The 15,531-nt window shown below is 40.4% G+C and overlaps 2 protein-coding genes across 5 annotated transcripts in view; one reads left to right on the top strand and one right to left on the bottom strand.

The window, feature by feature from the left end:
- Positions 1 to 634: 634 nt before the first annotated feature.
- On the bottom strand, positions 635 to 3,047 carry RPS27A (ribosomal protein S27a). Its single transcript, XM_032877757.1, has 6 exons — positions 2,974 to 3,047; positions 2,810 to 2,874; positions 2,255 to 2,309; positions 1,763 to 1,848; positions 1,283 to 1,414; positions 635 to 820 (listed from the first exon to the last, which is right to left on the bottom strand). The coding sequence occupies exons 2-6, from the start codon at positions 2,855 to 2,857 to the stop codon at positions 671 to 673; spliced, it is 471 nt and encodes a 156-aa protein (XP_032733648.1). The 5' UTR covers positions 2,858 to 2,874; positions 2,974 to 3,047; the 3' UTR covers positions 635 to 670.
- Positions 3,048 to 3,330: 283 nt separating this feature from the next.
- Positions 3,331 to 15,531, top strand: part of CLHC1 (clathrin heavy chain linker domain containing 1) — a 37,121-nt gene continuing 24,920 nt past the window's right edge. For 2 of the 4 annotated variants that reach the window (XM_032877758.1, XM_032877760.1), the window contains exons 1-3: positions 3,395 to 3,452; positions 9,230 to 9,488; positions 13,999 to 14,186. In XM_032877758.1, coding sequence (XP_032733649.1) covers positions 9,312 to 9,488; positions 13,999 to 14,186 — 365 coding nt within the window. In that variant the 5' untranslated portion in view covers positions 3,395 to 3,452; positions 9,230 to 9,311. Of the gene's footprint in view, positions 3,453 to 9,229; positions 9,489 to 13,998; positions 14,187 to 15,531 lie in introns of those variants that run through there. The other 2 variants (XM_032877759.1, XM_032877761.1) reach the window with 2 other exon arrangements.

Below are 15,531 nucleotides of genomic sequence, written 5' to 3' on the forward strand. Positions count from 1 at the left end.
AATTTAGTTATGGACAAAATATGGTGCCAAATACTTCTCAAAAACTTTATTTTTCAGTGTTAACAAACTAGTGGAGAAAGTGTTTAAAATTCCAAGATTTCACACTCAACATTACAGAATATACCCTTGTATGTAGATAGCATATATCCATCCCAGCCAAACCACCCAGGGACTCAGGATGTCTAATTTACTACTGAAAGCTTAGCCTTTACATGTTTTATATATGAAACAAATGAATCACAGTCTTTGTTTAACCAAGATGTAACACCAGTTCATACAAATTAGTGTTTCTTGGAGTGGAGGGGGGAAGCTCCCTCTTCCTCACCATGCCAGGGATCACTTGGCAAATCTGGATATACCTGGTGGTGGGAATGGGTGGTGTGCTACTGGCATCAGGTGGGTAGAGGCCATGATGCACAAGGACAGTCCTCGAAGAATTACCTGGTCCAAAATTTCAGTAGTATGGACAAAAAAACTGACAGAAACTGGCTTTTACTTAATTAGATAACCGGTATTAAATACAACCTTAATTTTTCTGCCAAAGTATGTATAGTTTATCAAAATGGTGTGATCATCAGTTGGATACTTAAAACCACTCTAAGTTGCTGGAATAAAATTCAACAATTAAATGTTCATTAGTTCATGCCTTTTATTATTAACTCATATATAATCACTTGTCTTCTGGTTTGTTGAAGCAGTAAGTCAGACAACATTTGCCACAGTAATGTCTGTCGAAGTGGCTAGCCATAAAAACTCCAGCACCACACTCATCTGAAGGGCACTCCCGACGAAGGCGACTGATTTTGCCATTCTCATCCACCTAAATAAGTACAAACCTGCTGTTAAGATAATTTTACAACATATTCTGAAGTCTAAGTGACTCAAAATTCAACCTTTAATATCACAAAAGTGTAGTTTTTTGTATTTAAAACCAAAGCACTCAAAATCCTCACTAGTAATTATCACAACAAAATAGTTCAGAGCCCATTAAAGTCTTGCCTTTCAAGTGGTTGAGAGTTAAGACCTAAACCCAGATCCGACTTCAAAATCAGAACTTAGTTTGGAATAAGCAGCTAAAAGTGAACCTCATATGAACCTTATTCAAATACCAAACATAAAACAAAAATTTATAAATTTCTAAAACAAAAATTTAATAGAAAGTTTAGAACCAGAGATGCAAACAAAATTTATTAATCTGTGGATAAAAACGTTTTTATGAGACTGACACGCTGCCTACTGTGCTAACAAGGCACCCAGAAACGTTTTTATTACATTGGCTCACCTTATAGTATTTCAGGACGGCCAGTTTAACCTTCTTTCTCTTATGCTTATTCTTCTTGGGAGTGGTATAAGACTTCTTCTTCCTTTTCTTAGCACCACCACGAAGTCTCAACACAAGATGAAGAGTGGACTCCTGTTAATGGAAGAGGATGAAATTAATCAATGCTCATATTCCACTAAGGGGCAACTAGCCTCACACACCTTCTAACTGGATTTGATAAATACAGTACCACAGATAAGCTTGGGGGAGGGGGAATCAACTACTTGTTTATAGGGAGATTTAAGAACACATTAAGTCACACCATGGGATGCAATCTACACAATCCAGGCTGTGAGAAACTATAGCAGTGTCTCTGCAATGTTAATGCAAGAGTCACCTAGGAATCTATTGCTAACGTTATTATCCCCCACTTTTGTGTGCTCATCAAAACTTACAAAGGAAAATTTACATTTAAAGGACTGCTCTTTCCTCCAAACAGACCTTTTGAATGTTGTAGTCAGACAAAGTACGTCCATCTTCCAGTTGCTTGCCAGCAAAGATAAGTCTCTGCTGATCAGGAGGAATTCCTAATAAAAAATAAAGTCACATCAGAACAAGGGCATCTGCTTAGATTTATGGATAATCCTTACTCAGATAAAGGGTACTAATAGCACTCACTGAATTCTTACTACAGGCTAGGCATGTTAAACGCTTGCACAACTGACCTTATTTAATCCCAATAACAGTTAATACATATTACTACCACCTTCATTTTATGGATGAAGCAGGGTAGAGAATTAAAATAGCTGGCCCAAGTTCACAATTAGGAAGAGCAGCCCTGGTTGGCCCCAGGCTCACAAACATTTGTTATTATTTCAAAAGCATTTCACTTTGTCAATCCGACATCTTCCCACCCCACGAACAGCACGTATGCCCAGTAGTTATGCTGGCGCCGGTACAGGTTAATATCCTGAACTAGAAAATATTACTTGCCTTCCTTGTCCTGAATCTTGGCCTTCACATTTTCTATTGTATCCGAGGGTTCAACCTATGAGATTAAAAATGCAAATACCGATATCACAGTAAAAAAAACTAGAAAAAACGCCCAATTCAATTTGCAAGTTACCACAGAACCTAGCCGGTGGAGAGCTGAAGCCTACCCCAGCAAAGCTGACCACTCACCGAGGGAGCAGACAACGCACCCAGGACTGCCCCCGGCGAGCACACTTCCTGAGCCAAGCCCAGCCCAGGTCCCACAGCGGCGGCTGCGCCACACGTGCTCGCGCCCACCGGTGGGAGCGCCTCCCTCCCCCCACCGCGGGCCCCCCCTTTGGCTAACTGGTCGGAACTATTAAAGAGCTAAGAACCCGCACTTCAGATCTCGAAAATCAGCCCTAGGCCCCTACTCAGCCAACAACCCTCAATTCAGGGACAGTTTTCGGAACCCAGGCTCTCAAGCGCATTTTACGGCAGAAAGCGGGGGGAGTCCCAGACTCCACTTCAGGCTCTTATTCAGGCCTTGACTTCCTCACGCCATCTGACCCGTACCTCGAGAGTAATGGTCTTCCCCGTAAGAGTTTTCACGAAAATCTGCATCCTGGCGGCGGTTCCACCTGAGGTTGAGGAAAAGGAAGGAGGGTCAGACGTGGGAACACAGAACAGTGCAGCGGATACGCCGCTGGCCCGAGAGACGCCCGAGAACATACACTCACCGCAGATGGCGGATCGGAAAGGAAAGCAAGGCTCCGGCCCACGGGGTTTCCTGGCGCCCCCGCCAGAGGCCCCACCTCTTAGGTGACCACGTCAAATGCCGGACTGCTGTTACAGGGGCTGTCTAACCACATGCCGCCAGACGGGGCCATGAAACTCATTCTTCCTTTCTTGCCTGAACTTGTTTCTCACTTTAACCCTCAGTGTGCTCTCGAAATAGTAGATTTAAACAAACGAAAAATGGCTTTAAAAGGGTTTGCCCATACAAGCCACGTGGCTAGGAGGGTCTTTAGAAAGGGGTGGGGTTGAGGGGGTCCTTATTGGAGTAAAAGGGAGGAAATGGAACTGCCTTCTGGGGATTGTAGTTTTCCACTGTTTTCTTTTAGTTAGGACTACTTGTCCCAAGATGCAATTCCACACCTACGGTTCCCTAGTAACTATCTACAAGCGTTGGAGTCAGTGTTTGGAGAAAGGGGTTCAGGTGAGGAGGGAGGATGGGAGAAGCGGAGTAATGGTTTGAGGTGGAAACGAGACTTAAATGACTAGGAGGAAAGGTTAAGAAGCGGGAGAGGGTCGGGGAAGGAGGGTATCGTTCACTCACAGACACAAGCAGTGAGGGGCGGGGGATCGGCAATGTGCCCGCAGTCGCTTTGGCCTCCGAGGGCAGGGAATTCATGTGATCAGCTCCAGCCAAACAAAGATAGGTAGTATTCAAAACCTTGGGTTCATCTTTTTCTAACTATAACTCCTCCCCGTCGTCAACCCCCAAATCTGTCCCAGTCTGAGGAAGGTTCTGGGCCTGGTGTAGGACTCCTTAGTGTGAAACAGTTTAATATGTTGAAAATCTCCGGAGTTTTCAAATTTTAAAATGAAGCCATATGGGAAAGAAACCTGCGGAATGAGTAGTTGGTTGTAGAATTTCCAAGTCGGGACATTGGGAGTAGTTGTGAAGGAAATCTTTCAAGGGCAAGAATTTGGGAGTATGTGCAGGGTTCTCTCCTAGGAAGGCTGGCCCATTAGAAGCAAGTCACACCTTCCTCTGGCCTTTCTCCACTGCACAGACCAGAGAATCTTTTCTAATGTACCTTTCTGATGTCTTCTCTATCTCTGTGCCCTCTCCTCTGCAGCCCCAACCCCAAATTCAGGCTCTCCTTTATTTTCTCCTAGAAGAGTTAATTCTCTAACTTATCACCTGTCTTCAGTCTTTCTCCTTTTCTAACCCATCCTCATTTTTGCCCCCAGAATATTCTAAAAAAGTAAAGGTGATTATATCGTTACTCTGCTTCACCTTCAGGATAAAAATCCAAATTCTTTAGTATGATATTCTGCCTCTGCCTCCCTTTCAGCCTATGCTGTCAAACCTATTACTCACTTTACACTTTAATGACTGAGCTAATTGAAGTTCCTAGCTTACCTCTCACATGCTTTGGCACTTCTGAAAAATCCATTTCTTCTTCCTGGAACCTTGTTCATCCCATATTCTTTCAACTTGTCTCCATCTTTACAACAAAACTTCTTCAAAGGTTGTCTATACTTACTGTCTCCAGTTTTCCCCTTCCACTGATTGAACCTACTTCAATTAGGTTTTTGTCCCTACCATTCCAGTGGAATAGCTCTTGTAGGTCACTAATCACCACCTATTGTTAAATTCACTGGTCATTTAATCTTATTTGATCTGTCAGCATTTGACACAGTTGGTTACTCTCTCCCTCTTTGAAACTTTTTTATTTTTTTTCCTTTTTTTACCCTGACTTCCAGGATACCTCTCTCACTTCTACTTTCCTGGACACTTTCCCAAGATGTTTTGCTGCTTTCTCTTGATCTACCAGACCTCTAAACTTTGGAGTGCCCCCCCTCACCAAGGCCAATTCATCAGACCTCTACTTTTTGACATTTCCCAGGTCATTTTCATTCTGCCTCATAACTATTTTTTTAAATTTTTATTTTAAGTAGGTTCCATGCCCAGTGTGGAGCCTAATGTGGGGCTTGAATTCATGACCCCGAGATCAAGACCTGAGCTGAGATCAAGAGTTGGACACTTAATGGACTGAGCCACCCAGGTGCCCCATCCATCTCATACTTTTAAATACCATTTGTATGCACATGACTGATAAACTTATCTCTCACTCAGATCACTCACTAAGACTCTGCGTTCACATATCCAGCTGACTACTCAGTACCTCTCAGACATGCCCTGGGACACCTTTTTCTAACTTGTGCAAACATGCCCCATGGTGGAACTGGTAGTGGTCCTGACTTCAAGGCCTTATATCCTACAGGATCTGGCAGCTACCTCTCTGACCTTACCTCCTTTGTGCCTTTTTCATTCTCTTCTAGCCCCACTGGCCTTCTTGGTGTTTGTCAGAGATGCTCTCCTGCTTTGAGCCTTTGGACTTGCTTATCTGTCTGCATCAAGCACTCCTCCCAGGAATCTTCAAACTACTTTTTAAAATGTCACCTTGGGGCGCCTGGGTGACTCAGTGGGTTAAAGCCTATGCCTTCAGCTCAGGTCATGGTCCCAGGGTCCTGGGATCGAGCCCCACATCGGGCTTTCTGCTCCACGGGGAGCCTGCTTCCTCTCTCTCTCTGCCTGTGTTTCTGCCTACTTGTGATCTCTGTCTGTCAAATGAATTTAAACCCCCCCCCAAAAAAAACCCCTAAAATGTCACCTTATCAGTGAGGGCTTTCTTCTCTCCCAGCATAATGCCTTGTATAAAATAGCACTCTCTCACCTTCTCTCTAGTCCCCATTCCTTGCTTTATTTGTTTATATAACTTAGCCTCATGTGTCATCTGTATTTGGGGGTGTTGTCTGTCTCTCCATTTGAATGTAACTTCTGGGAGGTTAGGGATGTTGTTTTGTTTGGTGCTGTATCTCTAGTGTCTAGAATAGTGACAGACACAGTAGGTATGCTTCCCCCAATTTATTGGATAAATAAATGCAACACAACATAAGCATTGCCCTAGGTGATGTTCCATTAGATGTTTTTCCTGATGTTTCCCTGCCCTCTCCCACAAACTAGCAAAGTGCCCCTCTTGGCTTTTGGAGTCCGTTGTGCCCACCTCTGTCACACTACCCTCTCTGCTCTGTAGCAGTGGGTTATTTAACTAGTCCAATAGACTTGACTGGGAATCTTTGTGACTTGTTTTCTCTGTATCCCTTTGTGTCTAATATGAATGAGTGAGCGAAAGGTCATCTGAGTTGGTTTATGTGACTCGGGCATTTTGTAGATGCTGAGAAACAGTCGCTTTAGCTGTGTTGTAGTTTGAGGCACCACAAGTCATGTCTTCTGAGCAGACCACATTATTGCTAAGTGATTATTGATTATTAAGCATTTTTTTAGTACATTTTCTGCTAGAAACTGTACTGTGCACTGGAAAGCATATAGGTAGGGAAGGATAATGGGGAATGAGAACATTTTGGTTCCTGCCTATTGGGAGAAGTAGAGAATATAAACAGAAAGTCTCTATTATAGAGTGGCTGAGTGCTAATACCATGATAGAAGATATGCACAGTACCATGGGAGAATGTAGAAGTTGACCAAGTTTAAAGGAATTCAGGGCAGCTTTCCTGGAGCTATATAAGCTGAGATCTGAAAAATGAGTAAAAGCCAAGTGAATAAGAGTGGTAATAGGAGTCTTATCTCGGTGGGGGCAGGGAGTGTTGAGGATGGAGAGAGAGAATACAGAGATGGGAGAGAATCAATGCAGGACTCTCAGCAAATTCATGGCAGGGGCACAAAATTTGGACGGGGAGAAAGATTTGGACTACCTAGTTCCTACAGGCCATTCATAGGCTAAGTGAAGGAACTTAGATTTTATCCTAAAGTTCATTGGAGGCCACTGGTATTCCGATATAACCACTAACTCTCCAGTGGTCACATCCATTCCTTCCTTCTTCCACTATTGTCTTTTACTATCTGAAATTACATTGTTTATTTATAGTTTGTTTCTCCTACTAGATTGTAAGCTCCAAGGAGCCAAGAACTTTATCTTATTTATTACTGAAAATCTAGCTATAAAATAATGCTGGCAGTTAGTAAACAATAAATATTAGTTGAATGAGTGAATAAGGAAATTGATTTCTCACTTGGGAAAACTGTTGATCCATTTATGGGTTTTTACCTTATTGGAACTACCTATGTTCATTTACAAACTGGTTTTTCATTGTCCAGTTCATCAACATAAAGTAAATTAGGTCTTTAAAACTTTGGTAATTATTTTGGTGTCTCCCTTCTCCTGCATATGACCTGTGGGCAGGATTTATAGGCCATCTATGTCATTTTAAATAGCCAGATATCAATTATATCACTAAAACATGGTAAAATTGATCTAGACATTTATTCATCACAGCTTTATAGTGGAAATGTTCAACACAGTGGGGGAATGATTAAGTATGGTGTGCTAGTCAAATACACAATTATTAGAAGTCATTTTCTTTTTTTAAAGATTTTATTTATTTGAGCGGTGCCTGGGTGGCTTAGACCTTAAGCATCTGCCTTCAGCTCAGGTCATGATCCCAGAGTCCTGGGATCGAGCCCCGCATTGGGCTCCCTGCTCAGTGGGAAGCCTGCTTCTCCCTCTCCTACTTCCCCTTCTTGCGTTCCCTCTCGCTGTCTCTCTGTCAAATAAATAAAATCTTAAATTAAAAAAAAAGATTTTATTTATTTGTTTGTCAGAGAGAGCGCGCACAAGCAGGGGGAGCATTAGGCAGAGGGAGAAGCAGATTCCCTCGGAGCAAGGAACCTGATGCAGGACTTTTCTCCCAATAACCTGGGGTCATGATTGGAGCCCAAGGCAGGCACTTAACCGACTTAGCCACCCAGGTTCCTAGAAGTCATGTTCTGAAAACTATTCAACGATGTAGGAAAGTGCTTTTAATATTGAGTGAAAAAAAATGAGGATGGGGCGCCTGGGTGGCTCAGTGGGTTAAGCTTCTGCCTTCGGCTCAGGTCATGATCCCAGGGTCCAGGGATCGAGCCCTGCATCAGGCTCTCTGCTCAGCGGTGAGCCTGCTTCCCCCTCTCTCTCTCTGCCTGCCTTTTCTGCCTACTTGTAATCTGTGTCTGTCAAATAAATAAAATCTTCCCCCAAAAATGATGATACAAAGCTGAATATAGAATGTGATCCTAATTTTTGTAATTATAAAAACTGGAAAGAAATATACCAAAATATTAAATAATCATTGTGTTTGGGTGGAGGATTCTGTATGATTTTTAGTTTCTCATTAATTTTCTTTGGTTTATATTTTCCAAGTTTTTTTTTTTTAAGATTTTATTTATTTATTTGACAGAGATCACAAGTAGACAGAGAGGCAGGCAGAGAGAGAGGAGGAAGCAGGCTCTCTGTGCTGAGCAGAGAGCCCAATGTGGAGCTCGATCCCAGGACCCTGAGATTATGACCTGAGCTGGAGGCAGAGGCTCAACCCACTGAGCCCCCCCAGGCGCCCCTATTTTCCAAGTTTTATACCTGAATATTCATGGGTAGGGGAGAATTGGGAAGAGTTCAAATGTTTTGCCTTGCTGGATATTTTTCAGTAAGCCATGGGTTCTGTTTGGTGTTAATGTGAATAGTTTTCAGGAATCAACTTCTGTATCCAACTGGATAATGATTCTTTATTTAAAGAGCCATGGAATGTAGAAGCTTGAAACTGTGCTGGAAAAGGACTGTTACCTTTGATATCATTGATGGGTAGATTTTAGCAGAAGTTCTGACTTCTCACTTTTTAGTTGGTATGTTTATTTTACAGATAAGAATTATAATGAAGCTTATCATGAAATAAATTAATGAGTTGTTTGTAGCTATCATGACTACCTGGGCCAAGTAAGCACATGCGTAGAGAAGTATTTGACCTTGTTTATATCATTAGGAGGCTTCCAAGTTGGTTCTCTCATGTGAAACAAGCAAAGTGGTAAACCTTCTGTTAGAAAGTATTGAACTAAACATAAGAAACCATCCAATCACATGACACATAGGCTTGGTTACTAAGAAAAGAGGTCTTTATTGACTGGTGTTTGGTATTTCTATCCCAGAGGTATAGCACTTGACAGTAGAATAGTTAAGATCTTTTAATTCATAGGTTGAAATATTTATCTCTGAGATAAATATTTTAATTCATTATAATTTTTATTTATATTATTATTAAATTTTTATAAATTAAATTATTATGTTATTTGTATTACAATTTATTATAAATTTATTGGAAATGACTTGATTTATTTTAAGCTTCAGATCAATTGATGGTCTTTTTTTCTTTCAGGCTTACCGAAGTTTTGGCTTTGTTGGAAAAGCAAGTCAAGACTTAAGTCTTCTCTGGTGAACAAGTGTGCAGATTGTGACATATGTCCATTCAAGAAATAAATAAACATGCAGTTCTCCCTCCTATCATTAGTAGGAGTGACAAGGAATTTTTGGAAAGTATGCAAAGATACATAATCACAGAAACTGAAAGAGTGGGCTGTAACGAGGAAGGACCTGCTGATGAATATTACATCATATACCGAAACGTTTTTGATAAGGTATCAACGCTCATAAAATGAGGGAGTTTTCATGGGGTGGAAATGGTCTATCTTGACAGCTAATATTCTTGCCTCAGTAACATCACTGCTTGTTGAATACACGGCATTTGTCAATTTTGAGAAGTTCATCCAGTGTATTGGGAAGGGATGAATGGGGAAAATACAGTGCTGGATTTCTGTCACTAGATACTTAATGAGTGTTTTGATTGTTTTAGCTTGAGTACAGGCTGTCAGTTTTTGAGCAACAACTTAGTTGTGCCTTCTAACATCCTTTTGGCCTTTTATCTAAGAATATCTGATTTGTTAGGAATTGGGCTGCCAAGCAGGAACCTGCTAATTGTTGTAAGTCTTGGCTTTGATTGGATCTAGCATATTAAGTTGGAATCCTTTGTGAGTTAGAGGTCTTGATAGGTCCAGCAAACAAGAGGGGTGACTGGACCAAACATTGGAAATAGAGGAGTTTAGAAAATGTTATGGCTTTAGATAACATTTGATTTTTGCTTTTTAAGATTTTAGAAACACTTGTTTTTCCTTACAAACAATTGCAGTTTCCCCTTTGGTTCCTTGGTTTTTTTTTGTTTGTTGGTTGGTTTTTTTTTGTTTTTTTTTACCTTTTTTTAACCTCCTTGGAAGATGCCCTGGCAGTTGAATAAGTGAAATCAGCATCCTTTCCTCTTTACCCAGAAGAAATAATTATTTATCTTAAGAATTCTGTAGACTTGGGGCGCCTGGGTGGCTCAGTGGATTGGGCCTCTGCTTTTGGCTCCGGTCATGATCTCAGGGTCCTGGGAGGGAGCCCGGCATCGGGCTGTCTCCTCAGCAGGGAGCCTGCTTCCCCCTCTCTCTCTGCCTGCCTCTCTGCCTACTTGTGATCTCTGTCTGTCAAATAAATAAATAAAATCTTAAAAAAAAAAAAAAGAATTCTGTAGACTATTGATTTCTGAGTAAAACAGTCACAGGCAAAATAGGAACTCAGTCTTTTGTTTAATTTTTTTAAAGATTTTATTTATTTATTTGACAGATAGATCACAAGTAGGCAGAGAGGCATGCAGAGTCGGGGGGAGAAGCAGGCTCCCTGCTGAGCAGAGAGCTGGATGCGGGGCTCGATCCCAGGACCCTGGAATCATGACCTGAGCTGAAGGCAGATGCTTTGACCCACTGAGCCACCCAGGTGCCCCTTTTGTTTAGTTTTTAAACAGTATACACTATGCATCTTATTTCTCCTCTAATTAAAAACATAGTGCATCACTCTAAGGAAAAATGAGCATAAAGTAGTAGTTTGTACCTATAAGTGGAATTAAGAAAATTGATGAGTATTCATAAGAGTATAAAATAAACAGTCTTTTCTTTTAAGTCATCTAAGAACACTATCTTTTAGAATTGGTACATTGGCAGGTTAGCCTCATTTTATATGTCATTATGATCAGTGATACTGCTTTTGAGTCATTAAGGAATATATCGTATGAATGTTTAAAGGCAGTGTTTTGAATGGTTGCATCAATATCAAGAATCATGCTGGGGCACCTGGGTGGCTCAGTGGTTAAAGCCTCTGCCTTCAGCTCAGGTCATGATCCTGGGGTCCTGGGATTGAGCCCCACATCGGGCTCTCTGCTCAGTGGGGAGCCTGCTTCTCCCTCTCTCTCTGCCTACCTCTCTGCCTACTTGTGATCTCTGTCTGTCAAATAAATAAATAAATAAAATCTTAAAAAAAAAAAAAAAGAATCATGCTAAGACTCTATTTACCTGAAACCAGCAGAGGAAAGTTATCATAATGGTGACACGATTGTCTTGGCATGCCCAAATGCTGATACTTATTGGAAGTTTTTTTTTACATGAAGAGCTGTCTGCTTTAAATTAGTATAGCTCTAGTGAAGTCATTTTGGAGGTGGTGTTAGTTAATTTAATTCTTAGAGAAAAGACATGGGAATAAATAAAAGATAATATTTACATCTGTAGTCCTTTTCTCCCTACCTCCCAAGATTTCCATGTGAACTATCTGTCCATTGTACAATAATAAGTTGTACATTTGTGCCTTGTAAAGAGTCCTGTTCTTCAGGACTGAGAGGGGTCTGAAATAGAAATTAGTTGGTACTTAAGAGAAACTTTTCTTCTAGTTTCTCAATATAATTGGTCTTTCCATTTTTTAAAAGATTTTATTTATTTATTTGCCAGAGAGAGGGCATGGTGGCGGGGTAGTGAGAATACAAGCAGGGGGAGCAGCAGGCAGAGGGAGAAGAAGGCTCCCTTCTGAGCAAGGAGCTTGATGTGGGACTCTGTCCCAGAACCTGGGATCATGACCTGAGCCAAAGGCAGACACTTAACCAACTGATCCACCCAAGCGTTCCTGGTCTTTCCATTTTCATGTTATTCCAGCACATTTGATTGTTAAAAAGCTATTAATTACTGCCTTCTCTAATCTTCCTTCTTTCCTTGGAAGGATCTAATTGGGCAATGATGAAAGTATTAACTTGCATCTCTGAGTACTTGGAATCAGAGAACAAATACCAAATTCTGCTTAGAATCACACGTAGAGGATTTTGCCAGTGAATGGTGCCTAAGTCAAGCAAGGAGGACCTGAGACTCCTGTAACAAGAATTGAGGGTAGGTTGTAGAAAGAGCCAAATACTTAGTAAGCAAGGAAGACCAAAGCTAGGAAGAGTGAGCATCTATAGAAAAGGGTGAATTATGGAGGCAACTGTCCTCTGGAAATGACTGGTTTTTGTGTTTCTGGTAGCATGTACAGGTAGCCTGTGTCCATATAGAGGAGCTGAGGTGGAATGACTACCCTTCCTCTTCTCGCTCAGACCTCGCTACTTACCAAGTCTCGAGTTTAATGCAAACCTGACCCTCAAACTTGAATAATGTAGAGCCAGGAAGGCCGTATGGCAGGGTTAAGTAGGTTGGCTATAAGAGAATAAGGAGTCATGAGCACAGTGGCAAAATGAAGAACAAATTCAGTGTAAAGCTCTAGCTGATTACTGCCATTAGGAGTGGGGATTCATGTTGGTAGATTTTCAGTTTTCAGGAGAAATGGAAATAGAGTTTTTGGTGAAATTTCCTACATTTTAAAATATTTTTGTGAGTCAAGCAAAATTGGATTCTACCTGTAGTGTGCCATGTGTTTCCTTTCCTTTTATGCATTTTCTGTGCATTCTTAACAGTTCCTATTAGTGTTCTGAAACCTGTGTCTTCTAGCAAGCAAGTATGGGAGCTGATTGTGGTGTCATTACAAGTCTGTTCTCTCCATTAACGTATCCAAATTATATTGGATTGTTGTGGCATATCCTAGAGGCATGTGAAGTGGAAGATGGCCAGGAATACCAGTGCGGTATTTAATTTGGAAGACTACAGAGTAATAGCCTCTGTTTCATTAAAGGTTCCTGGGTGGCCGTCCTCCTGGTTTGGGTAGATGGGTAATAATGTCAAAAAGACAACCAGTATCTCCAATTCACATATTCTTTACTGGTATTTACCACTAATCTCCTTGTACTATTTCTTGATAGACCAGATCTCTTCCAGAACAGATAATTTTTTTTAGATTTTGTTAGCTAACAGAAAACCAGTGGGGGATAACAGAGACTAGAGATGTAGCTGGAGTAGACAGCATAATATTCAGCTTTCGGGGAAAATTATGGATTGATCATATCTATTCCCTATACATATTGATCCCTTCTAAAATCCTCATATGCAGAGTTTGGAAACCATAAATTATTTATAAGTTTTTGTTTTTTAATTTACTTAAAATGCTTATTAATTATTTTTGTGTGGTAATGCATACACAAGATAGGGAAGGAAGGAAGGAAGGAAGGTAGGTAAAGGAAAGAAGGAAGGAAAAAGAAAGAAAAGAAGAGAAAAGAAAAGAAAGCCAATAAAGAAGAATATAGATTGGAAAGTTAGGTCCTGTTCGCCTCAAACCCTGCTTCCTCTTTGCTTCTCTGCAGGCACCCACTGTTTCTGTTTTCTTTTACTATCCTTCTAGAGATAATCTCTACTTATACACACCATTGGAAACTATGAATATGTAGCAGGTTTTCTATAGTTGCGCTTGACATCTTAGCAATAGAAATGCAACTGGGGAATTGAGAGTATTGATTAGCCAGTAGGAGCCGATAGGTTAGAAAAACAGAGAGGTGAAGGGAATCCAGGATTTTAAGGTCTGAATGAAGCCAGAGACTAAATTTGGAGATAGTAAGGGATGATGGGCAATTATATTTCAAAGATCTATAATTGGCATAATTAGACCTGGTATTGGTTTTAACTGACATCATATGATGTATGTGTTCATACTAAGTAGAGCAAAAATATTTAAGCTCATAGTATTGTAATGATTCCCAAAGTACATATTGAGTAAATATTAGTTGTCTTAATACCCTGGATATTAAAATTTAAGACTTCTAACTGCTTATCATGTTTCATTTAAGAAATAATCTACAATGCTGTTTGCAAGGCTTTTGATCCATAGTCTTCTAGAAAAAAATTCAGTATCATAGGCAGAAAAATAATGTTTCAGGTAATAGAGTATGTCACTGCATACAAATCCATTCTTACTTCAATCAAAAAAGAATATGATGGCTTTATTGAGACAGTGAAGGAAGGCCAAAGAGCTGCATTTTGTCTTCATGGAAAACTTAAAGCTTTGGCAGCAGAGCCCACAGCATTGGTGTATCACAGGAAAAGAACAATCCAGCTTGAAGCAAAGTAAGTATATTAGTAAGTAGCCCAAAAGGTGATGATTGTTACTTGGTTATATTACCTAGTCAGTGTAACTATAAACAGTGGTTCTTAGCTCCCCAGAATCCCAAGCATTGTAAATAGTAAGAAATTCTGAACTAGATTTATAGTGGAATTGTCAAAAATAAGGAGATCCTAAAGGTAGTTACAGAAAGAAGCAACAACTTCCTTACCTTTGCATCTGTGTTGTAGCATATATCAGAATTTCATTCCTTTTTATGGTTCAATAATATTCCATTGTATGAATATACCACATTTTGTTTATCTGTTTATCTATTGATGGATACTTGGGTTGTTTCTACCTCTGGCTATTGTGAATAGTGCCTCTATAAACATTCATGTGTAAGTATCTGAGTCCCTGCCTTCAATTCTTTTTTTTTTTTTTTTTTTAAAGGATTTATTTAAATAGAGAGAATGTGAGTAGGGAGTGGGGAGAGGGAGAGAATGAATCTCAAGCTGACTCTGCTGATCACGGAGCCTGATACAGGCTCGATCCCTTGGCCGTGAGATATGACCTGAGCTGAGATCAAGAGTTGGATACTTAACCAACCAAGCCACCCAGGCACCCCAAGAGTCCGTTTACTTTTAATTAACATGCTCTTCTTCCGCAAGCATAAGCTGTTTGGTTGAAAGGCAAAGTGCATTTTATTTCCACATTCCCTCTTTCATAAATACTGCAGGCTCTTAACTCTGAGCCATCTGTAGGTACCAGGAACTCTGTATAGTAATCAGATGTGGGCAATAGTTCTCTACTGACAAACTTGTTTTTAATTTGCCAGAAACTGACATTTATATGCTAAATTTATTTTAATCTGTTATTTCCTCCCAGGGCCAACATATCAGTGATAAACTAGACAGTGAACTTCAAATAATGCTTAAAAGAAATTTATACCAAGAGGTAGCTCTTGGTTTTTAAGATCCCTATTTCTAGAATAAAACAGTTTTAACATAAAGAGGTGCTATCCTTCCTCCAGCTCTAGGATCAAAATTACTATCGAGGACTGAATAATGGCCTCAAAGATATTAGGTCCTAATCCTGGAAACCTGGAATTGCTCCTTTACTTGGAGAAAGGTTCTTTATAGTTGTTACTATTTTAAGGATCTTGAGATAGGGAGATTATCCTGGATTATTCAAGTGGGCTTTAAATACAATCACAAGTGTTCTTCTTTTTTAATTTTTTAAAAGATTTTATTTATTCATTTGACAGAGAAAGAAAGATCACAAGCAGACAGAGAGGTAGGCAGAGAGAGGGGGAAGCAGGCTCCCTGCTGAGCAGAGAGCCCGACGTGGGGCTCTATCCCAAGAGCCCCA

This window comes from Lontra canadensis, unplaced genomic scaffold (genome assembly GCF_010015895.1).
Source record: "Lontra canadensis isolate GAN:19392208 unplaced genomic scaffold, GSC_riverotter_1.0 scaffold61, whole genome shotgun sequence".
Taxonomy (NCBI): Eukaryota; Metazoa; Chordata; class Mammalia; order Carnivora; family Mustelidae; genus Lontra; species Lontra canadensis.